The sequence below is a fragment of the Astyanax mexicanus genome, chromosome 9, assembly GCF_023375975.1.
Source record: "Astyanax mexicanus isolate ESR-SI-001 chromosome 9, AstMex3_surface, whole genome shotgun sequence".
NCBI lineage: Eukaryota > Metazoa > Chordata > Actinopteri > Characiformes > Acestrorhamphidae > Astyanax > Astyanax mexicanus.
The window spans coordinates 13,545,710-13,573,211 of NC_064416.1; the positions used below are offsets into that span (position 1 = coordinate 13,545,710).

The window sequence follows — 27,502 nt, forward strand, 5'->3', positions numbered from 1 at the left end:
TGAGATATCCAAAGTCTTCCCAACTTTACATATTTGTTTAGACACAATTAATTAGATTAATCAGATTTCTTAACCTCTGCCTATCTTTGCTTTTATTTGAATCTCTAACATGTTTTTAATACCCAGTAATGTGAGTTAGTTGCAAATTGCTCCTATTGCAGCTGTGTTTTTATTAGTACCACTTAAGTTTCCGGCCTTTTGTTGCCCCATCCAGATTTTTCTGAAATGTGTTGCTGACATCAAGTTTTAAATGAGTTAATGCTTTTCATAAAATATTTTAAATGTTAAATGAACATTTGATATGTGTTCTATACTCTATTGTGAATACAATGTGGGTCTATGTAAATTGCAAATCATTGCATTCAGTTTTTAACACAAATACATCTCAGACCATTGGGGCCTGTGGTGACCTTTATTGGCCAATAGTATTTTAATGGATTTGAACAAATTATTAAAAAAAAAATGAGGTAAAACTTTAGTCAATCTTAATAAAAATTTAGGGCCCTATTTTAGCTATCTATATCGCGCATGCTGCACTTATAGCTATGGACTCTGACAATTAACTGTTGTCAGGGTTTTAATCATTCAGTAGCGCACCTGTTTTTTTCTGCTGCCAAAATAGCAATGACATAGAAATGTACCTGAACACACATCAATTCCAGACCACTACACCCATCAGTGTAGATTTAATCCTAATCTCTGACACTATATAAAACAGACTGTTGACAGGGTGTACGATAGCAATGAGCATCAAGATGCGCCTTGCGCAGGGTGTACAATACTGTGAGGATAAAATGTTTGTAGAGTTTTATTTCTCTCTTTGCACTGGATTTGTTTATCTAAATAAACTAAGTAAATCTACAATCTTATGCAAAAAGAATATGATAAGTGAAGTAAAATAAGTAAAGTAAGCTCAATTCTGGGAGTCTGAACATGTCTAATATTGACTGTCAGCTTTGTCTTTTGATGTGCACAAGGATTTCTCCAGATTTTCTCAATAAATATTTGGTTAATTATGATTATGTAATATACAGCTCTGGAAAAAATTAAGAGACCACTTTAGTTTCTGAATCAGATGTTCTGATTTTGCTATTTATAGGTATATTTTTGAGTAAAATAAACATTAAGGTTTTATTTTATAAACTATGGACAACATTTCTCCCAAATTCCAAATAAAAATATTGTCATTTAGAGCATTTATTTGGAGAAAATGAGAAATGACTGAAATAACAAAAATATACAGAGCTTTCAGATCTCAAATAATGCAAAGAAAACAAGTTAATATTCATAAAGTACTAGGAGTTCAGAAATCAATATTTGGTGGAATAACCCTGGTTTTTAGTCACAGTTTTCATGCATCTTGGCATGTTCTCCTCCACCAGTCTTACACACTGCTTTTGGATAACTTTATGCCACTTCTGGTGCAAAAATTCAGTTCAGCTTGGTTTGATGGCTTGTGATCATCCATCTTCCTCTTGATTATATTCCAGAGGTTTTCAATTTGGTAAACTCAAAGAAACTCATCATTTTAAGTGGTCTTTTTTTTCAGAGCTATAGATGGTGGGATAGTAAAAGCATCACAGTTGTTACATTGAGGAACATTTTCTGATATTTTCGATATTTAGACTGATTTATTTGTACATTTTTAAAACTCTGCCCACCTTCAGAGCCCCCGGATGAGTTAATGTTTAACTTAGCCTCTGATATGTTTTCTATGTTCTGTTGTCAATAAAATATAATGGTCTATGATATTTACAAATCATTGCATTCTTTTTTCATTCACAGTGTCCCAACTTCTTTCAAATCTGAGCTATTTTTTCAGCAGCTCTCTGGTCTGACTGAGCACCAGTGGCTGCAGAGGGCCTCCCTGCAGAGGGCAGACTGTTTCTACACTGCGGCTTGACTGAACCGCTCAGCCACTCTCAGTCTCTGACGCTCTTGCTCTGAGAAGGTTGAAGTCCAGTGAAGTGGCTCAGCGAATGTGGAAAACATACCAACTAAGCCAGACCAGACCAGACCCTCCATTATCACATTGTTTTACACAAATGTCATCATCATCGCTTTGACCTACACAGTTCTATTAAAGAGACATAACAGAGGAAAGTCAGCATAGAGGAAAGCTCAATCAATCATGTAAAAACACAGATTCCAACACAACATTTAATGCAGTTTTTCTGCAGCATTGCAGCAGATCTACCTCCATAGCCCCTATCATAGCAGCAGTCATATGAGCTAGGCCTATTGATACATGCCCCCTATAGCCCCTATTCCACAACAGGGATTAAGGGTAGTTGCGCAAGTATACTGTACTCTATTTTCCATTCAATTGAGAATTTTCATTCAGAATGCTGGAAAGCCCTGGACTAAGCTTAATCCCTGACTGGAAATTTGGCTCGATATTTCCAAACATTTGTAAATATCTGCTGATACACTGTTTCCTATAATTTTCACTGTAGCTATATTCAGTACATACAGTTTTTCCATAATATCAAAAATAACATGGTTTACTACAGGCAGAGTTACTACAAAAAGCTAGAATCTGTGACCACTGTTACTTTCTCTTTATAAGAATAGCAATTTTCTGGTATTTGAGGCCATGAGATAATATAATGTGACCACAGAGTAATCTGTTAAGGACATGAAATAATTATATATTATATATTATATATATATATATATATATATATATATATATATATATATATATATATATATATATATATATATATATATATATATATATATATATATATATATAAATGTATTCATTCATTTGTTGTTTGTTCAATCATTCTGTCCTTTGTTTGTGCTCCTTGCCTAATTATGGTTGTTTTTTTCTTGTATTCTTAGTTGTGTTAAATCAATATAGTTTTCTTTTTTGGTTTTGGTTTGGTTTACTATTGTTTGTTTCAATAAATCGTATTACCTGCACTTATATCACCTTCTCATCGCTCAAAATATTGGGCCCACAAAATAACCTAGAACATAAAATAATACATTATGAAACTGCTGAGGCTATGAAATCATTTCATGCAGCCAAAAGATAATTTATCAAGGCCATGAAATGATATCTAACTTCACCTGGTAAAAGATCTAGTGTAGGCTGTACTGTACTCCTCTATGCTGGGTGTTGTTGAGCAGCAGATTTTATCCTTCTATTCCTGCAGACTAACAAACAGGCCACCAGAACTGAGAGACTTTTATAAGGAGAGAATCTGGCATGTGGAGGCTGAAAAAAGGAAAAGAAGAAAAACATTAGCCTACGGGTTATAAAAATGTAGCTACTCCCCACAAGGCGCTAGTCTCTGTTTGATGGCTCGGTATAGTGGGCCAGATTCTCCTCACTGCTCCACATTTTCTGGACTTTCAGCGCTTTTCCTGCGAGTTTCAGCAGATTTACAGAGCTCTGGAAGACGGTGTGATTCAGCAGAGAGCGAGTTTGGAGGAAAACTGTGGGGAAAATGAGTGGAACTTACCCAGGTCAGGTCCTGCTGCTGCTGCTGCTGGTGTTTATCTGTCAGATGGTGGCTGTATGGGGGCAGGTGAGTGAGTGGAGCACCACATTCATTCTTTACATCTATTCATTAGATCTCATCACTGTTATGCAATAATGCTATGGATTTGCTTCCATAAGGTTATTTACGGTGGCCGAGAAAGCCCAGCGCAGTGCAAATTGAAAAGCGCTGCAAAAGCACAAAACACATCCATCAAAATTACAACACAGGCGCAGCAAATAGAAAAACGCGCTGCAAAAAGAAAAACGCGCTGCAAATACAACCACAACACAACGGAAGTGAGTAACAACACAACGGAATTTTCCGGGGGACCTTAAAAGATGCTGCACCAGCTGTATACAAAGGACAATAAGTGGCAAACAAGCTTCTGAAAAGTAAGTTATGTTTATTACCTGTGATTGCCACGGTTGTGTGCATATTATTAAAAGTTCTGCTTCACAAAGCGCCTTGTTTGCCACTTATTGTCCTTTGTACACATAGTGAAGTCCGAGACGTTACTGAAGACGCTGCTTAGCTGGTAGAGCATCTTTTAAGGTCCCCCGGGGAAATTCCGTTTTCCGTGTTGTGACTCACTTCCGTTGTGTTGTGGTTGTATTTGCAGCGCATTTTTCTATTTGCAGCGTGTTTTTCTATTTGCTGCGCCTGTGTTGTAATTTTGATGGATGTGTTTTGTGCTTTTGCAGCGCTTTTCAATTTGCACTGCGTTGGGCTTTCTCGGCCACCGTAGTTATTGCATTATCAGTGTTTATTCCAGTGTTGGACTGATACTAATGATCATATTCTGTAATATTGGTTGGAAGTCATTAGAAACTACTAAACCTTGCTGAAGATTAAAAACAGCATGGCTAGATCAAGCTGGTTTATATGATTAAACTGATTGATCAGCTTAGATTTTGAACAGTACTGGCTTTGATGAGTTTGTTAACTCTATCCATTCTAGATGACAATATAACAAAGCCTAAGCAAAATTGACTATGCTTGATGACCAATATGATCAAGTTTAACTAAGCTTGACCATATTATATGACCAGTATAACCAAGCTTAACTTGACTATGCTAGACGCAGGTATAACCAAGCTTGGCATTGCTAGATGACCAGTATAACCAAGCTTGGCATTGCTAGATGACCAGTATAACCAAGCTTGGCATTGCTAGATGACCAGTATAACCAAACTCAACCATGCTACATGACCAGGATAACCAAGCTTAACTAAGCTTGACCAAATTAGATGACCAGTATAACCAAGCCTGACCATGCTATATAACAGTACAATCAAGCATAACCAGACTTGACCTTACTAGATGACCAGTATAACCAAACTTGACCTTGCTAGATGACCAGTATGATCAACCTTAACCAGGCTTGGCCATTTTAGACAACCAGTGTAACCAATCTTGACTTTGCTAGATGACCAGTATAACCAGTATACCAGTAAAACCAGTATAATCCATAATCCAGTAACACATAGGCTGTTAAATATATGATATATTTTTAGTATCACAGAATCACAGTATCATGATATTGTAGTTATGATTGGTAATATTGGTAATAAAAATCATGATAATATTGTTTTGTAAGATGCCCTGTGATTCCCATTCCTAGCTGATAGTGAACCATTAGGTCAAAACAAAATATGATTTTACTGAACCTTTGGAAAACCAACACTGTCACTATTCTGTAGGAAATTTACTTTTTTCACTATTTTAAAGAGTGTTTTCATGTGATAGAAGAAAGTATTGTGGGTAGTACTGTTACTGGTATGAAGAGCAAAAATGGATTTAATGGATTTTAATGTATCTTTGAAACAAACAACCATTCATTATGGTTTAAAGGGGTGCCCATGGTTTGAAGTCAAAGCCAAGTAGTTAAATTAATAGTTATATGTAGCGTGTGTGTGTGTGTGTGTGTGTGTGTGAGAGAGAGAGAGAGAGAGAGAGAGAGAGAGTAGAGAGAGGCCGCAGTGGTCAGCTAATTACTGTCGTTTGTGCAGAAAGCCTGCACATGCTGAATACATCATTCTTATTACAACATCAAATTACCTCACGCTATGGAAGTTCTGACTTTTACTTTTATGTAGATGTTTTTTTCCACAAAGTAAAAAGTAATTGAACACACAACTATATTGTTATATGTATTAGGATTATTTTTAATACTTGGATGCAAATCCCTCGGGAGTTAGTGGCTGCCTAAGGTCTGAAATCCTCAGAGATCACCAAATGCAGCTTCCTCCCTGGAGATTCTTTGTCAGGCCTTTCCTGCATCTTGTTAGCAGTAGTGCAGTTTGTTTTTTTTCTTCAGGCTGGTCTTCAGTAAGTGAAAATCTGATTTGTTGGGTTGTGGTCAGGTGACTAATGATGGCTGTGGTCAGGTGACATGGCAGTGACCAATCTGCCATTAAGGGAACTCTTTTTTTCACTCATTCCATTGTTTTTTCATTTATTTTAAAATATATAGTTGTATCTCTAGTATGAATGAACGTCATGGACCTGTTTTCTGTGAAAAAAACTGCTCAGTTGTGTCTGTTTAGCCCTGCTTTAGATCACTGAATTAGTGGTCTCTGAAGAAAGACAGGATTTGGGCTCTTGTTCATGAATATTCATACCTGCAAATATATTGCCTCTAATTGGCTAAAAGCACTGCAGCAGAGAATGTGACCTGCCCCACCTGCCCCACCCTCACAGTCAATTTTACAGCTCTACAACTCAGAGGACAAAATGTTTTCAGCGATGTAGCCTTAGTTGTAAAGATACAGCACTGAGTGCTAGGTAAAGTTAACCCTTAATGTTCATATCAGTGCCGCGGCATTGATAACATTTTTTTCAGATAAACTACCTCAGACTTGGTGATTTGGTGCTTGGGTAGTTTCACCACATCAAAGCCCCAGAGTTCGGTCTATATTATAAAATCTGATGCAAACAGCGCCCGCTTTGATCAGTGTTCTGTCGAGTTGTGCTATCCTCTCAAACCGTCCTTTTCTAGTATTTATTTAAGGTCTCGATAAAACATGGAATCAAACAGAGATCCGATTTAAACCTATAGTTACTTACACAAGATAGCTAACGCTAACTAGCTCTGTAAACAGATGCTGTAAGCTCCTCCTTAGCTAACAAGACAGTGTCAGCTCTGCTCCAGCCTGGCTCCAGCTCTGTCTGTGGGCTGTCCCGAGCCGAGGTGGGCGAGGCCATGAACTCACAAGTTGATATCAGACAAACCAAGTCTCCCTGAAGCTGCGGGAGTCTCCCGCATTTCGGTAGTGGCTCCCTGATGCCCACGAGTCACATATAATCTCCCGGAATTCAGAACGAGTGCCCCAAACGCGCACACAGGCCACAGACTTTTTTTCTCTAATCGTGTGTGGGAAGGAGAGAGAGAAAACAGAGAGGGTTCTGATTGGCCTGTTCTCTGCAAAGAGTCTGTGAGACAGCCAATCAGTTTTTAGTGTGGGTGGGCAGTGTTTTTCCCCCCTCCCAGACGGGAATTGTTCAGTGAGTGAGAGAAAGCAGATCATGGCGGAGGCAGGGAAAGCAGAGGCAGGGCCTTCCAAAAAGAAAAAAATATTAAACTCATTTCACCTCTGAGTACTCTAAATTTAATTAAAAAAAGTAAAATTAATTCAAATAAAAGTAAAGTTTCGTTATCCTTTGGTGTGTTTGCAAGTTTTTTTTGTTCTGTTTTTTTTGGCGGGGGGGAGGGAGATGGGGGGGTGGTAACCTCCCTGAAATCAACTTTTGCTCGTTTTCTGAGGCTTTTCTTTTCTTAGCCTCTGCAGACAATAGATGCTAAAGAACATCTTCATGTGCAGCATGCATATACAACTCAGCGAGACGTATAGTATTTCAAAAACAACAATAAAAGAGAATTTTTGCAGAAGAAGACCTTTAAAGCAGCCATCCTTACAATTTTTTCTTTCGTGAATTGGTAATTTTGAAGGTTTTGGCATGACCATCCCTAAAACTTCTAACAAATGCACTTTAAAAACCAGAGTGGGCTAATTGACACAGAATTCTTCACATCACAGTAATTTATAGATATTAACCTGCATTAAAAGTATTGTTCCACATACTTGTGAGTGCATCGTGCTGCTCACTAGCCTTGAGCCTCGAAGTTTCTTTCACATGCGACGTGTATCAAAAATAAAAGGTCTTGAATCCAAAACTTTTCTTGGTTGCTTTATCTTTACTATGAACTTATAATACAACACAAAAAATGAATTCCTAACTAAATGAAGTTACATTCCTGAGTAGAGAGTCCTCTATGTGTCATTATGCTTATATAGTGCCGTTATTAGCCAATCAGATTACAGCATCACAAAAAAATTCTGTTAAATATTAACTAAGTATTAAATCCACATCACAACAATATACAACGTTAACCAAACCAAAGAAATGTCTCTAACAATACTCAACTACAAAAGTAAAATTTAAACAATCGCACTACATTTGCCTTTATTACAGTATCGCAATGAATCGTAACCACTGTGCCAAGTTCTAACCTGTACACAGCCCTAATAAGAGGTAATGGCAACATTGTGGTAAATGCCTTATGTGCTGAATGCCTGTCCAATTACTTATAAACCTGCCTGTGTTTAATTTATGGTTTATGTCAAAATTTATTTAAACATGCCCCGAACTATACTGCTCTGCAGACCTGACCTACTGCTGCTGGGAGCTGGACTGAATGTGCAGTAACCCGTCAGGCTGATTTATTCTGCTATGATGTAAAATCCTCAGAGCTAAATGAGGGTAAACAGGATGAAATGTTCTCGCTGGAGCCCTGAAAAAGAAAATGTGGTCAAAGAGCATGGCAACCTCTCACATTGCCCTCAATTGCCTGCTTCTTAATCAACTAACTAAGTGTTTTCACAGGAAGAGCAAATGTTGATCTTACTTACATAAGTTCTGCAAGATGAAAACACTAATTGTTTTTTTTAAACATGAAAGAAACAGAGAAAAAATGGAATGTACAAAATTCACAGCACCCTTCCCCTCACTGACGGCCAATGAGAACCAAGCAAACCGTCACCCGTGTTCTGAGTGCGTTTTCCCAAAAGCATATTAGTAGTAAATTCAGCGAGAGAGAATGTTCAATAAGATCCTCACTTGACCATTTAAGAATCATTTCTGAGCTTCTTAAAAGCTGCTTTCTGGAAATCCAGCTCTGATTGATGTGAACATTTTATGAAAGGTCAGACCTGACCTCACAGTGCATCAGCGAAATAAGAGACATTCAGCGTTCTGATGAAGGCCTAAAACTCAATATTTCCCTGAAGCATTTATTATTAAAGTTGCTCTGCTTAGTACCATGGCAGGTTATGAAAAAAGTGGCTCATCCTGCCTAAAAAATACATGCAATGTTCTTACGTAACATTAAGTGATGTGGAAATGTCAGCCTGGAGAACTTTAGGAAATTTTTCCTAGTCCAAACAAAAACAACTCCAACTTTGGCAGATTATCAGTTTAACACAGTCTGGATTACATTACAACAGTAACTATGCTAATATTTGATGATACATTTATTATGCATGGATCAGCCTTAACATTAAACCACCTGCCTATTATAATGGTATAGTATAATTAGTGTAATTAACTCAGTCAAGTCATCTTTTTGCTTTGACTTAGTTAAGTTGTAAATATATACAATTTTAAGTTCATTCAATTTAACACAGAATACAGGTAAATTGCTCCTACAGCCTACAACACTGAGACCTGGCAATCGATACATATTTTACACTAATGCATGTCTAGGATAAGGTAGCTTTGTGCAACAGACAACGCAAAGATGGTATGTAATGAAGAGGCCACACACAAAATGCAAATATATGGTGCCAGGAGCCTTATGGGAAAGCTGAATGATCTGATGACACTGATGAAAGAGCATTGACAGGTGTAGTAACTAAAAGTTGGTTTGCATTTTTTAGTTATCAGGTTGAAGTTCTCTGAACTCATTTTATTGAGTTATACTGGCCGGTAAGTTCACTCAACTTGATAATATTAGTTCTCCTGATATATATATATATATATATATATATATATATATATATATATATATATATATATATATATATATATATTATGGGTGTGCCATATCGCATCGTATGTGATAATATCGCCAAAAATGTTTAATATCGTGAACGATATTATACCCTGAAATATCGTGCCATCACCCACCACCATTAGCATATCAGGGTACTACTTTTTTTTTTACTGTTTTTAGTAAAAGAAAAATTCACACTTATTTCCCATTATTTATCTACTAGAGACCAGTATCATTTATTTCACATTAATCCTGGATATATGGAGATATATAGAATGCATTATTAGTTTCATGACTGATTCTGATTCTGACCTCTATTATAAATCTGATATATTTTTTTAAATATCTCAGTTAGCCATATCATATCTAATGCAATAATAAAATTCAAAATATTTTTCTAATTCAGTGTTTTGTAATATCGTTATCGTGAAAATACCATGAAATATCGTGATATTATTTTAGAGTCATATCGCCCACCCCTAATATATATATATATATATATATATATATATATATATATATATATATATATATATATATATAAAGCACACTTAACATTTTTCATTTTCACAAAAATTTACAGTGCGCCTTATAACCTGGACCAAACCTTTGACTGGTACTGTATGTCACCCTGAAATGAACACATGTACAATGTTAAAATTGTTGCACTAAAACTACCATTTGTTGGACACTACATCCTGCATGTCTGCTCTCTGACTGGTCCTTACAGTTACACTGACCAATCGTAACCCTGAGAGGCATTACTGTGCTTAGAAATACTGCAAAACAAAGACGGCCTTCCAGGATCCAGACTGCCCACGTTTCTGTAAGCCCTGCAAGATCCTCGTCCTCTGAAACATGTTAAACCCTGCGTACACCTTGTTCATTCACCCCGCCAGCACAATCCAGCCTTTCACAGCTCTGAGCTCCTACCTCCACGTCCAGAGCGGCACCTCTTATACATGACGTCATCCGCGTCACCAAACACTGGATCTTTTACAACTGGACCGCTTCCACTCAATCAAACCACAGGCTTTCTGCAGTTGAGCTCGCCAATCCAAAAGACCAGGCTAAGTGGAGCTAGTCACGCTGTTCTGTTTACAGAAACAGTCCCACAATTATCCACGGTATGTGGAATGCAGTTTTTTTGGACTGTTTTTTCTTGCTTTTTCATACGAGTCAGTATGAGCATGAGCTCACATAACATGTGGGGTCTGTATGAGGAGCCCAGCTGGAACCAAGAATGTTTAGTTCATGGTTTTTGTATTCGCCTCACATATGGATGTCAGTGATGGGTTAACACATGTACAAACCCACTAAGAGCTTATGCTCACCTAAAACCCATCCAGCCTAAATTTCACCCATTCAAGCAAAGCAACCTGCAGCTGTTTATTTATCACAAAAATACTGAGGTAATAATTTTGCAAAAGTTAGCTGTAGGTACTAGTAGGACCTGATCTGAAAACTTAAATAAAGTAAAAAGTGTCAATTTCAGAACTTGTACTTTTGATAAATTGTACTTGTTGTTTTTATATGAGTTAGTTTTTACTTAGAAGTAAAATTCTTACGTTTGGTCTTGATGTGAGCGTTTAAAAGCTAATAATTAAACATGTGGTCTTGATGTGAGAACTTGTAAGCTAAAAAATACTTGTGGTCTTGATTTTAGAATTTTATGTAAAAACATTTACTTGTGTTCTTGATGTGAGAACTTGTAAGCTAAAAATTGTACTTGTGGTCTTGATGTGAGAACTTGTAAGCTAAAAAGAAATACTTGTGGTCTTTATGTGAGACTTGTTAGCTTAAAATTTTACTTGTGTTCTTGATGTTAGAATTTGAAAGCTAAAAATTGTACGTGTGGTTTTGATGTGAGAACTTGTAAGCTAAAAAAAAATTGTGGTCTTTATGTGAGAACTTGTAAGCTAAAAATTTTACTTGTAGTCTTGATGTTAGAATTTGAAAGCTAAAAATTGTACTTGTGGTCTTGATGTGAGAACTTGTGAGTTAAAAAAATACTTGTGGTCTTTATATGAGAACTTGTAAGCTAAAAATTGTACTTGTGGTCTTGATGTGAGAACTTGTAAGCTAAAAATATACTTGTGGTTTTGATGTGAGAATTTGAAAGCTAAAAATATACTTGTGGTCTTGATGTGAGAACTTGTGAGCTAAAAATATACTTGTGGTTTTGATGTGAGAATTTGAAAGCTAAAAATTGTACTTGTGGTCCTGATGTGAGAACTTGTAAGCTAAAAATTGTACTTGTGGTCTTGATGTTAGAATTTGAAAGCTAAAAAAGAAATACTTGTGGTTTTGATGTGAGAACTTGTGAGCTTAAAATTGTACTTGTAGTCTTGATGTGTGAACTTGTGAGCTAAAAATTGTACTTGTGGTCCTGATGTGAGAACTTGTAAGCTAAAAATTGTACTTGTGGTCTTGATGTTAGAATTTGAAAGCTAAAAAAGAAATACTTGTGGTTTTGATGTGAGAACTTGTGAGCTTAAAATTGTACTTGTGGTCTTGATGTGTGAACTTGTGAGCTAAAAATTGTACTTGTGGTCTTGATGTGAGAACATGTAAGCTAAAAATGTACTTGTGGTCTTTATGTGAGAACTTGTAAGCTAACAATTGCACTTACAACCTCTAAAACAAGGAGAATTTAGGCAGCAAGGAAAGTCATCTAGTTTTGCAACAGAATTAACCCAGTACAAATCTCCAGTTGGAAATCTATGGACGTTTCTGGGTGCAGTAAATGATGTTCAATTTCATTGATGTGCAGGAATGTCCTGGAACACCAGAGCTGCAGAACTCCCTCCGCCAAGCTCACAAACTGCTCTCAGCTCATGAAGCCTCATACATGCAGAGTCTCCGCACGCTGAGGAAGAAGCTCAGTCTGCTGCAGAACAGCGCTGCTCGCCTGCCCACCAAAGCTAACAATGGTAGGTGGGATCTTCTTCATTCAGAGGTATCTGCATTAAGAGTTCATAGATTCCAGTTCACTGTTTCTGATTTCTGATTCACCCCACTGTTATTGTCATGTACAGAAACAATTAAGCCAAAATACACTTGAATTATTTAATATAACGTGTAATATTGGCACTGCTGTGATGCGGTCTTAGGCACGAGGCCACAGGCCTGTTTATTAAAAGATTTTGAGTTAAACAGGACACAAAATTGCGATTGGTTATGGTTATAAACACTCTGCATTATCAGCCATTTAAGTCAAAATTGTGGAAATCTAAGCTTACTGTAAATAAACAGAAGCACTTTACTCACCCAAATAAACGGTTTTCAGGAGAGAAATCTGTGTAGATTAACATCCAGCTCTCGTTTGACTGAAAGAATATGTTTTTTTTTTAAGAATTTTTAAGAAGTTTTGTTTACTTCGGCGCCCCCCAGCAGCCAAACCTGCAGAATTACAAGAGTCCACCTTACATTCAGCTTAAAATACCTTATATTAACTAGAAAATATATACACTTGAGCTTTTATTTTAATAATACCAACTCTTAACCTCATATTGGCTGATAATGTGTGTAATAATGCGTATTTTCGAACCGCTGGGCTTATTTATTTGTCGGACCAGGTCTTTGCTGCACCACCTATTGGCCAGCATGGCATTTCTGTACTGGGCCTATAGGATCCAGCAGCTCCCAGTGGTGTATAATGACATTGCATTTGGTTTGTATTTGGCTTGTAAGCGCTGCATCATTGCTAGGTTGCCTGTATGTGGCAAAGTGGATTTAACTAAGCAAATAGGTAAGAGCCTCCCACTTAACATGGGTGATAGTACTCTGACTCCGTTTCTCCACAGTGACCTGTCCAAAACTGGATGCCCCCCTCAATGGCAGGAAGTTAGGAAAGGTTCTGCTGCCGGGACACGAGGTGCACTTCCTGTGTGACCTGGGTTATGAGCTGGTGGGATCTGAAACTCGCCAGTGTAAGGAGTCACTCAGCTGGAGCGGTCAGCAGCCGGTCTGCAGGGGTGAGTTATGATACTTACACACATTTTTTTATAACAGATGTGTTTAAGGGGCACTAAATTCTCTGATTTCTGCTGACTCCACTGTCAGCTCAAATTTGAAAAAAGCTAAAAATGGGTGGGGTAGTTTGGGAGGGGCACTGGGTGATGTATGGGTTTAGAGGTGAGGCAGGAGGAAGAGATGATTGGCTGAGCTGCAGCAGATGGTTGGACTTCAGCAGAGGGATGGTGCTTTTGATTAGCTGATCTGCATATTGTTATGTGTCTGCAGACCAAAGTACACAGACACATCATCCTCATCTATAGCACAGCTGAACATGAGAGGGTGCTGCAGAGGTGGAAATGACCAGAATAAAAGTGTTTTTTAATGGTTAGGAAATGTTTATAACAATTTAAGCGGGACGTATGTTTAATTACTTCAAAGGAACAGCTTTACTTTAGCTATTAATAAAAAAATATTACTTAGGTTCAGAGATATATAAATAATATCCTTTGTGTGAGTGGGAGTTTAGTCCACACATTATTTTGGTTAAATAGTTTTTGGTTTTGGTTTGGTTTGGTGTAACTAACATCTGTCCAGCTTGCATGTTGTGTAATAGTCAGTTCAGGTGTTGTGGGTTTTACTCATCATTAATTACAAACCAAGGAATACTATATAACCAAGCAAATCTATATAACCGGGTTGCATTAACGTGTTTTGCGCATTATTACAACTATCAGTTGTAATCAGTTATTATTTATTACTGATTCTCTCATTAAAGAGCTTCAGGTACATGCATTAAAGGTCATATTGAAAGAAGCTTAATTAGAAATTAATTAGTAATGCCTAATTCATGCTTTACTGAACTAACAACAAGACCTGGATAAACATTTGTGCTCCTTCAAATAAAGTGTAAATGATAACTGCTACTGCTGGTTTCTCAGATGTGAATGTTTATATGTAACAACCAGTGGCGTGCAGTTAATATAGTGGGTACCCCTTCTGCAATCAGAAGGGGTACCCACTAGCTCCGTTTATGACTAAGCAACGCGTAACACCGTCAGCACACCGATGAGAAGGGGTTACACAGCCATGGCCCCGCCCCCGGAGTGAAAATCATGAATCTGATTGGTTAGACTTGCTTCAACTTTGCTAATAGATTCATTACTACACCCTTCTCAAAATCAGGAGAAGGGGCACGCAGTCACGTGGGGGCAGAAGCCATTTTAAACAGCTTTGATTGGTTAGTACCGCTGTCAGTCAGATAAAAGTCCTGTAGCAACTGAAAAACTCAGACCAATGCTTTGAATTAATTGCTGTTTTTTATTTTAGTTAATTTATAAAATAAATTCTTACACTTATACAATAGCTATGATATATATTTCCTGATTAAAAATTCTGTAATTATTTACATGCATTTATTGTCACCCCTTCTCTGAAGGGTTAGAAGGGCCTCACTGCACACCACTGGTAACAACAATATGCATTACAATGTTATACCAATGTTATATTATATAATATATATATATATATATATATTTGTATATGTTTTTTAAATTAATAATTTAAAATAAATAAATCATAATATTGTACTACAACTTAAATATAAAACTCACACTGCACATCAATATAAAGATTGGGATTCTGACCCCCTCGGCACTTCCCTCCCTGTTTTCACTTCTTCCATCTTTTGTCTTCTATCTGCTCTACCCATCACCCTCACTTTCCTGTCGACATGATCATTGTTTGTCTTTTTTGCTCATCACTGAACTGCTGTTTTACACAGCACTCATGCTATTACCCCCATTCTTTCCCAGGAAAAGACGTTTTCAATTTCATCTGCATCTCAGCATGATTGGGTTTCAGTGCCCATCTCCACACAATGTTTCAATTTGGCCCCATGCATTGTTTTACAGATCATTTAATTCCAGACAGCAGGCCAACGTTTTGATTGTGCCCGACAAACGCTCCATCAGCACCAGAGAACGCTGTCTGTGAAACCGCAGAGCGCTGTGCATTCTTCCCTTAATCTTTGCATCAGTGGTATAAAGTTACATGAACATTTTCATTTTCCAGTTCACGGCTGCTTCTTTCTCTTCTTTAAACAGCGCTCTGTATGCCTGTATGCATCTGGCTGGTCTTAGACTTGGATTAATGGCTGTATTCCTCTGTCTTTTTAGAAGTAAACGAGTGCGCCTCCTCACCGTGTGCCAATGGGGGCACATGCACAGATGAGGTGAATGGATTCACGTGTGAATGCGCCAAAGGATGGGCTGGGTCTACCTGCCAGGCTCCTACACCCACATGTAAGTACCCACCAGGTGACTTTAAAAAGACATTGGACTTTAATATCAAGCAGCTAAAAATTGTGTTAAAAGAAGGGATTCCCCAAATTTTATTATTTGTCTGAAAGTAAACAAAACATGTTTTTTTTTTCACTTATTTCACCATTAAATAAATTAAATATAAAGACAAATCGAATTTATTTATACTGCCGTTTCACAAAGCAGATTTACAGCACCTATAAGGGGGGACCATTTTTCCATCGGTCAAACAGCTTTTACAGTTTTAAATAAGTGTTAAAAAATCATTATACATCCACATAGGTCTAATATATTCAGGTATATAGCAACACCAGCAAAAAAATCAGTTCATATAATATCATATAAAATTGGGTGTAATCTGTCGGGGTAGGTGAGCAACTAGTCTGGGGCATGTTCTTAAAACTAGACGATGGGAAGCTGAACTGGGGTGGGTGATGGGAAGACTGACTTCCAGAAACTTCCATTAGTCTGGCCGGACAGGGGACAGGAGATCTTGAGGGTCCAACATCATTCAGTATCAGGTCGGACAGGTGGGCAGTCAGTAACTCGAAGGATTTATGGAAAACAGAAAATATGAAACATTATCAGAGTGTGATTATCTAATGATAAAATAGCCTAACTAAAGGAAGAGACCCCAAAGGTAACATAGACACAGAGGCTCCCTAAAACACCAGCATCCACCCACTCCACCGTCCACAAACCTGAGTGGCCGCATGCAGTAGACGAACAACAGCACCAACATCTCAGTTTACCACATATGGCCCACATGTACTGTCTGCTTTTCAAATTAATCAAACAAACAAATGCTAAGCTCTGCTAACACTACTATCCTAGTTCTGTACAGATCATATATTTTAGCAACATAGTGGTGAACTAATACTGTACCTAGCATGATAAGTGATATTGAACATTTGAGTTTATTTAATGTACTGTATCAGTCCAAAGTATTTGTGTATATTTAATATTAAAGAAAATAAAGATATTCAGCTGCCATATTGTATGTAGTAGCACTTTAAATGTGTTTTTATAGTACATTTATTTATTCATTTTTTCAGTCTTTTTACTTATCCCGGTCTGAACAACAAAAGTCATCAAAGCCACATATTTGTCCATAAACCTACAGTGGTTTGAAATTGAACCCCAGTATTAGACAGAATTTGAATTATGTTTTTTTACCACCATGACCTAAAACCTAGAATAGATCAACGTCTAACAACATAAATATTTTATGTGTTGCAGATGTTAACATTATATTATTATATATAAGTTTAGTACTGTAGGTGTTGGGTCTCGGTCATCATACCTGATGTTGTCGGTCAGCTGGGTGGGTATGATCATCTTCATAAAGATAATCACACACAGTGCTTTCAGTGTTTCAGTGCCAGTTCTCTCCTATACACCCCATAAAGAGGGTTTAAACAGTAACTTACTGTAACACTGAGCAGTTCTGAGACCCTACAGTCAGGGTAATTCAGCCAGCTGCTGTACAATGAATAGCATAACGTTCACGGCCCCCCACAGATACTCATACACTCATATACAGAGACTAATGACCTTGTAAATACATCTTGATCTACACACACTACTGCAACTGTCCAGAGGTCTCCTGTTTGCTCTCCTCAGTAAGCCAAAGTCTATGAGGCTGCTTTGAACGCTGAAGACTGCACAGATAGAGCAGTAGCGTATTTTTCACTATATATTTCACACTATAAGGCGCTCTTAAAATCCTTTAAATTTCCAAATATCAAATGTCAGTGCACCTTATAATCCAGTGTATCTTATGTATACCTTTTACCAGTCAGGTTGTAATAAGCAGTAAAGCACCAGGGCTGGAGTAGCATTACCATTATCCACTAACCGTGCTTGCTGTTCCCTGTTTAGCCCAGGCTAGCAATGCTGGAACAGCATTAGCATTAGCTAGCTCTTTCACCGTTCAGAGTTGAGTGTATCGGGATGTAGCCTGTGTGTTTATTGTGTTAAAACAAGCTATGTGAGACAAACTGCTAGCTAATATTGCCCTGGCTTACCAGAAAACTCAGGGTTCTTCAGTGTAGCACTCTAGGCTGGCTAGGGCTAGCGGTTAGCTGCTAATGCAAATGCTTCTCCACTCAGCCTTATTGGAAATCTGGAAATCTAAGCTTACTCTAAACAGTTTTCAGGAGATAAATCTGTCTAGATAAACATCCAGCACTCATTTTTATACTCGTATTTTATATACTTTTTTAAGAATTGCAGTTTTGTTTATTTAGCTTAGCTTTACAGGTCTCGCCACCCAACGGAAAACATGGCGATACCCCTGTTTTCTACAGTGTACCTTATGTATGAAAATAGACCAGAAAATAGATGTTTCTTGATAGTGCCCCTAATGATCCAGTGCACCTTATAGCGTGAAAAATACGGTATATCTTCTGCCACCAACTCACACAACATGCTACTGAAATCAACTCATAATCAAAAAACAATAGAAAAAAACGCTGTAGGTAGTCATACCAGACTGTCATGGAGTGACTTAGAATTGCAGCAGACCATCTGACAAGTCCTGCTTTTGTCTTGGTGGACACAAGCAAGGAATCTGTTTGGAGGCACTGTGGTCAGCACCAAGATCAACAGCTTGTTGTTCAGCATCACACCTCCAGAAGTCCTGGTGTCATGATGGGGTGCTATTTTTTTCAATGGTAGCTCACCTTTAGTCTCAGTTACAGGCAGATTTACAGCCCAACATTGTGTTAAACTGTTAAACGGTCCTGCAACCAGTAGACCTACCTTTTCTAACCTCATACTGCTGCTGTCTCAAGAACTTGCCTTGTAAATACACAGACACTATGCCATAGTCAGCAGCATCGCCAGACATGCCGCCGCTATTGGACACACTATCGTTACTCCACCCCTGCCACAAAATCTGCAGGAACTGTGTGAGAATATTCAAGCTGCATGTGATGGATTACTGCAGGACACCATAAGGAACCTCTACAAAAAGAAATGTCTGCATGTTGTGTTACAGAAGTAGTGTGTAACACACGTGCATGTGCAGCATGCACGTTCTATTGCATTCTATTCTATTCTATTGCAATGCTATTTGAAAGAAAAATAATAAGCACATGATGTGCTTATTATTTTTCTTTCAAATAGCATTGCAATCCAACACACAACACAATAACACACTAATATATTCTGTGTTAACCCAAAAATCCCTATTCACACATTTTTCTCTTCTTTTAGTTTTTGTTACCGTCACCAACACATCTGCTGCCACCACTGGAGCCGCAGCTGCCACCTCCTTTCCTTTAGAGACCCCATCTCTGTTTGTGCGACCATCAAAGTGCAGCCAAGTACAGGGCACCACGCACTGCACCTGTGAGGCAGGATACACCATTTCAGGCCGGGACACCAGTATCTGCATGGGTGAGACATGCACTTTCCATAAAGTATGCAGGAGAGTCAGAGTTCTCATACAAAATATGAATGAAGTTTGAAAATCTGGCCACCTTAATATGCCTAAGTAATGGATTACAGAATGATATTTGAGTTAATTAATTGTATTTGTTGAAATTGCTGAAATATTTTAATTTTTTTATGTGATATATTTAGTCTGTGGCTTCTCCCCCCTCAATTTATTTACTCAGTTTATTCCATCTGCAAATTAAAGCTCTAACACAAAAACTCTAACACAAGAGGAAGGCCTTTCTATTCTAAGACCCCTGATAGAGGACGCCTGTGATGTTGATGTGAATTGAATTTATCCTCTTTTTTTTCTTTTTTTTTTTTAGAGAGAGCAAAGCCAATTGTGCTCTCTCAGAGCTCCGGCAGCTGATGACAAGCTGCATGACTGGGATTCGAACCAGCAATCTCCCAATCATAGTGGCAGTGCTTGAGTTTAGGCCTGAGTTTAAAGTTTTTCAGGAATTCTTAGGCTGAGCGTACATAAAACCAAACCTGGCCTATTTATCTAAAAGCACGTATTAAATGTGTTATTCTGTACAAACACTGTATATTGAACATTTTGCTCATTTAATTTAATCATTTTGAGCCCCAGTTCGGTATTTAATGTTCATCAAACTGAGATGAAGCAAAATTTATAGATGTCAGAATAACCTATGAGTAAACACAATTGAGTTAAATAAATAAAAAAATATATAGTAAGTCGTTTTGATATTGTAGGATGGCCTGACTTTGAACAAGACAATCAGAATACAATCAATTGTCTATAATTTACATTTTTAATTGAAAGTTTTAATTCAATACTCTTTTTTTTTCTTTTTCAGACATTGATGAATGTGAACTGTTCCACAACGGTCAGGCAGGTCGTCTGTGTTTACATGCTTGTGTTAACACCCCTGGCGGGTACCGCTGTACGTGCCCTGAGGGCTACAACGTGACCCGCGATGGCCGGAGCTGTAAAGGTGAGTCACGGTCAATCATTTATAGAAAAACACTCTGACAGCAAGCGCTGGAGATATTTTATTATTTTAATAAAGTGTAGAAGGATAAGGTTTTCTGCTTCATGCATACACACACCCTGTCTTCACCGCAGATATAGACGAGTGTTCCACCAGGCAGAACAACTGCAGCCGTGACCAGCTGTGTGTTAACACCTATGGAGGTTTTCAGTGTGTTAAGATGGAGTGCCCTCGCATCCGAAACGCCACCTACGTCAAAACCTCCCCCACGTAAGTATGTGCTGTCACACGCGTCAGTACGGGCATTCCTGGAATTGACTGGGCTGTAATTAAAAAGCCTGTATTTAAATGTGCTGAACTAATGTAGAGTAAAGTGATTCAGACTGACTCATACCTACAAGTGCTTTGAGAATAACATCATAGCAAACAAGCTGTATGGACAAAAGTATTGGGACATTCACTGTTCATTCTGCTTTTGTCAGAAGTAACTCTCTCTACTGTCCAAAGACGGCTATTTTCTAGTTTCTAGGGCATTGCCCTATTTCATCCTCAACTCTCAGCTCACCCCAATGAATTGGATGAACCCTCTTCATTTCAGTGAACACATTTCCACTGTGCTACTTAAAAGTTTGTGAACCCTTTAGAATTTTCTTTATTTCTGCAGAGACTGAAGTCAAACAGAAACCAGTTTAACAGCTAGATGAACATAATATACCAGGTCTAATCAACATAGCACCCATCTGTAAAACAGTAGAACATTTTTGAAATGTTTGGAGTGCTATAAAATAAGCAAACTGGTATCAAATGATACCAATGAAGTCTTGAAGAACATTGTTAATTGAATTTACTATGTATGTTTCCTGTAATAATGCTGAAAAATTAGACAAGTGTATGGAGTCCTAAAAACATGAAAATTAAAGGGTTATCACACCACACTATTATGCACTTGTCCAAGCCCAAAACAAGCTAAATTTCTTGCATTTTTTGAATAAATTTAAGTGATGATTAACTTGATTGTTTTTGTGTAAAGTGCTGCTGGTTTTTAAACACTGTTAATGTCACCCCTTTTTAAAACAATTTTTTGTTGAAAAACTTGCTATTTTATGTCAGCTTGTAATGCTAGCCAAAACAATGCTAGATTTTACAGTTTTCTAAACTGAACCACCATGTTTATTAAATAATTATAGAGTCCACCACATTTTATTGCATCATTGTAGGTTTTACTTTACTGTTTTCTTATATAAAAAGGCTTATTATAACTTTGGTATAAGCTTACAGTATATATGTATTGGGCAGAAGTGAGCTTAGTATATTAGTCTTTCCCTATAAAATCGTTCCAATTTCTCATGTGGCCCCTTGAGAAAATAAATTGGCCACCCCTGGTCTAGGGGAAACACTGGGTTTTGAAAAGTTTCCGCATAAACAGTGTGTGTCCATATGTAACTGTACTTGATTTTCTGCTGTTGATCCAGGCGCTGTGAGAGGAACCCCTGTGCCGTAGACAATAAGGCCTGCTCACAGGCTCCTAACTCCGTGTCTCATCACTACATGTCGGTGGTGTCTAACCTGTCCGCTCCGCGGGTGATGTTCCGCGTGTCGGCGGTGAGGGTGCTGGGAGACACGCTCAGATTCGCTCTGCTGGGAAGCCGCGGCCGCCGGCACTTCACCGTGCAGCGCTCGGACCGGCAGACGGGTCAGCTGCTCCTCGTCAGTCCCATACAGGGCCCGGCTATGCTGGATGTGGAGGTGGAGATGAGCGAGCTGGAGCGCAGGGTGGTGATTGGTCGCTACATCACTAAAATCACACTCTTCGTCTCTCAGTACGACTTCTAGATCCACAAGCTGCTGGAGTTTAAAGCTAAAGGTTTAAAGGGAACTCTGACTGTTAAGAATCTGGTATCGAGCATATGGTACACAGTCATGGCCAGAAATACTGGAACACTGCACTTCTTTCAGAAAACTAAACAGTGCTTTTTAAATGAATTAATAGCAGGTTTACACTACACAATTTTAGCCCAGTTTTCCAGTCGCCAAAAGTTTTTCATTGATTGCTAACAAAAACTCTGCTCGAACTTCTCACTGACTGAGTGTTGACGAGTTGCAGATGTCTGGCAAATAGTTGGCATGCTAAACATCTGACCCAGTTAGCGAATGGGATTGAGGAACAGTGGCTACCCACAGTCAATAGAATCACAAAGAAAGAGAATCACAGGTCCAAAACACATCCTCTGCATTAGCGGAACTGTTTATTGAGAGTCTGACCACCTTCTGACACCCTATGTTAGATCATGAAATGACTCTAGAAGGAGCATGTGAGTGAGTCCTCTATGAATGGGGTGAATGGAGCTAAAACTTTAAATTAAAAATAATAATCAACTACTTGTTCTGAATATTTGAATAATGTTTAAAAGTTCAAACCAATAACAAAATTATGTCTGTCGTGCTGAAATTGTTTTGTGTTAAGTACATATTTCAGTTTAAATCTGATCAGACATTTATAAACTCTGATTTTGCTCAGTTGCTTCATATAAACGTATTCATTTTGGACTTTAAAGTGCATATTTTCCTCTATAGAGATTTTGTGGCATGTTATCACTTGTTCTTAGTGTGTTTAGTTCTGGTGTGTTTTCGTGATGAAGAGCCGCCGGGTGAAAAATTTTGTAATTTGCAACCCTGTGTCGCTAATCAGTCATGTAGTGTGAAAGTTTCAATAACTGAAAGACTCATGATTACAGCACAACCAGTCGTGTAGTGTAAACAGCACAATGACTGATGATATAAAAGGTTGTGTAATGTGAACCTGGCATTAATTACCAAAACTTAAATACTACAGAAATTTGGGATGACTTAAGCTGACTCAAAAGCCAAACTAACTAAAAGAAATAATTGTTGAGATGAGCACTCAATTCATTTATGCATGATCAACTTTGTAGCATATTTTAGTTAACCTGAACTGATTCAGTTGAGTATTAGTGACTCTGCACTGGTCTATGACTGCAGTCAACGATTTAAATGAAATATGATGAACTTTAGAGTGTGGCTTATATCTAAGTAGTGCAACTTTAATGTGTCAAACTACATCCCTACTGGCTCCTAGGATCATTTATTTGCATACTGGGTGTGTCTTCTCCCCACTTATTCACTCACTCACTTACTCCACATCAGTGTGTAGTCATTTCCCACAGGCCACTTTCCCATGTGTGCTCACATGTATTTAATATTGTGGTTCAGCTGCCAGGCTTCAGTGTTAAAGGTTGTAAGAGCAAGTTAACCCTTTCTCTTCTGCTGAGAGTGACTTTAAGTTGACTGAATACTACAGTGATCACTCATGGACTCAATGCCCGGTTTTAAATTTTAATTCGTTTTTCATTTGTGTTAGGAATTAGCTGCTAGCAACATTTAAGTTGCATGTTTACCCAGTTTAAATAAGGTAAAAAAGTGAAGACAGCACAGGTCTAGCACCTCTGCTGGCTGGTTGCTGTATAATTTGTAGCTCTGCCCATACCTATATGTAAAAATGATTGAATAAATCTAAACTGTCAGTGTAAACTCCTTTCAGACAGTCTGCTTGTTCTGGAATAGGGGATAAAACAAATAAATAGTTTGCAGGCTACAGCAGGCTAGGTTATAGAACTAGAGGGAATGGAATTACAGTTTTATGTCACATGTTTTCTAAAGGAGTTGGTTTTAACTGTTTAACTGTTTTCTGAAAGAAGTGGAAGAGTGCTAGTACTGCTGGCCACAGCACACATTATATTAATAATAAATACAATAACTAACATTAGTTTTATGTATCATATACAGTTTTTATCATATATTACTATTACAGGACATGTACAATATTTAAGACCCACAGGTCTGACCAATCAGAGTTCCCAAGGTTCTTCAGAAAACAGATTTTGAGATTAACCCCTAAATGAGGTGCTAAATGAGGTGAGTTAATTCTGGGTTGGAGGTGGATCCTGCAGGAGGAGGGTGAGGGGTTGCTGCGTTTGTGATTAGATGGCAGGATGGTGATCTGACAGTGATTTTTGCATGTCATATTGGAACCAGATCTATTGCGTGTCAGATTTATCCAGCATTTGAATGTACAAACAGGTTATTCAACACATTCAAAACATGTGTTATTTATTTAACTCTATTTATATCATTTTTCTATCTATTTAGCAAAAGCTCTGTTTCTTTCTATAATGTCCACTGTATGTTACAGGCCATACATTTGGAAGCAACAGTTATTTAGGATTTTAATAGAAAGTTTATTGTGGTAACACTTTACAACAAGGTTACATTAACAGTACTTACAGCAGAATATCTCAGCTGATTATTAACTTACACTAATTAAGACATTATTAATCATCAAATGTTTTTAACTAATGTTTAAAAATTGTTTTTTACAGTATTCCTAGTTATCGAATTTAGTGATGTTTAATACTGTCTTAATTAGTGTCAATTAATCATTATTTGAAACATTGCTTAACAATGTTTATTAATGCCACAGTACTGTTATTTGGGACTCATGTTCTTAATATCATCCCTATTTTCCGGACATAATCCTGTGTAAAAGTGCTGTATTAATCACATTTAAATATCTGATATGACTAATTAAGTAACTAAAATTTAATATGATAATAATAATTATTATAACAAGGTAGAAGGGTATTTTTTTTATTTATTATTATTTTGTATTTAATGTTTTATTTGAGGTTTGGTCTTTTAGTTTTAAACAATGGTACCACTTTAAAATAGGTTTCCTTTATAAAGGCTTTATAAATAGGAGTTTATTTTAAAAGGAGTTTAAAAATAGTTAAAAAATGAAGTTGGTAATACTTTAATACTTTATTAGATTTAAACATATCTAATAAAATTATATAGAAAATGAGCTTAGTCATTTAATATGTTATTATAGTTAAATAAGCATCTAGCTAGTAAATTAAGCATCTAGTAAGATCTGAGGTTTAACCGTTTAAACAAACCACTAATAGTGAAATCACTATTTGGTACATGACAGGCCACTGTTGCCTTTTTTATATTTATCTATATTATTTCTGCTTATCAATGGTTTATAACCTAATTATTAACCATTATTAAACTCCTTTATACACTATTTATAATCCATTTATAAAGGAGCCTTATTTTAAAGTGGTACCCAAACCTTATTTAAAAGAATATATTCAAAATATGTCTTATACATCTTACATTTTTATTTTTTCAAGACATAATGAACACTAATGTGGAAACTGTTGTGCAAAACCTTGTATTTTCATTTATGCACGTTTTACTATTTGACATGATATAAATCTGTTTTTATTTAATGAACAGTCTTCAAATACAGTCTTTTTTACATTAACTTGAAAGATTTTTGTTTTTCCCCTCTCTTGTAAAGTTGATATTATTATTCATTACGTCTTTTAAAAATGGCTTGTGATTTTTATGTGCTTTTTCAAATGTGGGTTTTGTACAGAACTAGAAGGGCACGTAATAAATGGACTCTCTGGAGTAACAGTGAGTGTAGAACTGACTGATGCTCAATCAGTTTGACCCTGAATTCTGGGTCAGCTGTGATAAATTAGTGAGTTTATAAAGAATTTAAAAAATTATTTAAAAAAGCATGAAGATCAATTTCCATATTATATATTAGATTAAGTGTTTATTTACATTATTGCTAGACTATGTATTAATTACTTTAGAAAGTCTTGTGGTCTGGCTAAAGGAGATGCCAGTACACGCTGTATTGGTTGTTGGCACACTGATTTATATCTAAAATATTCTGAAAATTTCAGAAATTTCCTGTGTTCCATACTTTTGGTCTGTAGTTGTACGTGTGAATACAGATTTGTCCTGCAGCCCAAAGAAAACAGGACGTTCCTGATTCTGTTTGGCATCCATCTGTTGGTGTTTTCTGGATAAAGAATTCCAGTGGGAATTGAACCAGGACCCCCAGCTATGGACAGCTTTTGGCACAGCTGGGCAGCAGATATGAACCCTAGTGGTAGAGCTCGGCTCGGCTCTGCACTGGTACAGATATATTTATTAGCAGTATTTACAGTAATACATTAGTAAAGGCCACTGATCCTGTTCTGAGTGACAACACTGGACCTGTTCAAAACAGACAACCAGGAAGTTACAATGAAGGCTGTAGCCATCGGGATGGCCATAACTGCTGTCTGCAGTGTAGCGGCTGTATGTGAAAACTTCCATATAGGTTTATTACACAGGGTTGTTCAATTTCTATAATAATAGTAGATTCATTTGCCAGCAAATATTTTTGGATATTAAGTTTCTCCATCTATGCTTTACTATATATTTCAAACACAATTTATTTCAAACAAAAATTGTCAACCCAATAAAGATTTTATCTACATTTTGTGTTACCGGCCTTTTATTATGGGATAATGGTTGACCTGCTGATAAAATCGACTCACAATAATAAAAAATAAAGGTGCAGAGACATTGTTAAAGATGCCACAGCCATACGTAAACTAGCTAAGCAATCACTGGGTGGGAACTGGGTAGGTACACGCTGGCTATGGGCCTCTTACCAATGCTACCGTGCCATTAGCAAGTCAGATACAGGCCTCATCCTACATCGCTACTACAGCATTAGCACACCAGCTCATCCAACATTAACACTACTATTACAGCATAAGCACACTACAGGCTACAGGCCTTGTCCTACCTTGTTAATGGTAATGGTTAATACCTTTCCCTCAACATCACTACTGCAGCATTAACTTTTACACCACTCTATTGTACTTATGTATTTAAAAGTGAAAATGTATTAGAATGATTAGAGTTTGCTAGTCCAGTAAGGGTAAAAATAATATACAGAAAGACACAGGTATAAAGTAAGCTAATTAAAAATATTGCTAAAGATAGTGGGTACATTATACACACAATGTAGTGCACAGAATGATGAGGCATCTTGTGCTGAGGTGATGGTAAGGAGGCCCTAAATTAAATTCTGCTTTGGGCTCCATTAAAGCTTGGGCTGGCCCTGTTACTACTGCAGCATTAATTTTTGACTATAGGCCTCATCCCATAGCATTACTGCAGCATTAATACACTGGCTATGGGCCTTGTCCCATATCACTAGTGATCTCCTCCAATTTTCTCAGCATGGCATTAGCACAATGGCTATGGGCCTGGGACAATGCTATTGGTCTTGTCCAAAATAACCCCCAAGTATGGTTATCTCACCATGTAGAGAAAGCCACTGGAACCGTTACCCTCCATGCTGAGAATCATTCAGCCCTGCAGTCAAAAAGCATCACAGATTCC

At 37.4% G+C, this 27,502-nt stretch overlaps 1 protein-coding gene across 1 annotated transcript; it reads left to right on the forward strand.

Annotated features, from left to right (window-relative positions):
- Nucleotides 1-3,322: 3,322 nt before the first annotated feature.
- On the forward strand, nt 3,323-26,597 carry LOC103042367 (fibulin-7). Its single transcript, XM_007244032.4, has 8 exons — nt 3,323-3,542; nt 12,323-12,482; nt 13,356-13,526; nt 15,684-15,809; nt 19,047-19,229; nt 20,090-20,227; nt 20,359-20,494; nt 21,697-26,597. Exons 1-8 carry the CDS (start codon nt 3,462-3,464, stop codon nt 22,055-22,057), a joined length of 1,356 nt encoding a protein of 451 aa, XP_007244094.3. The 5' UTR covers nt 3,323-3,461; the 3' UTR covers nt 22,058-26,597.
- Nucleotides 26,598-27,502: the final 905 nt, after the last annotated feature.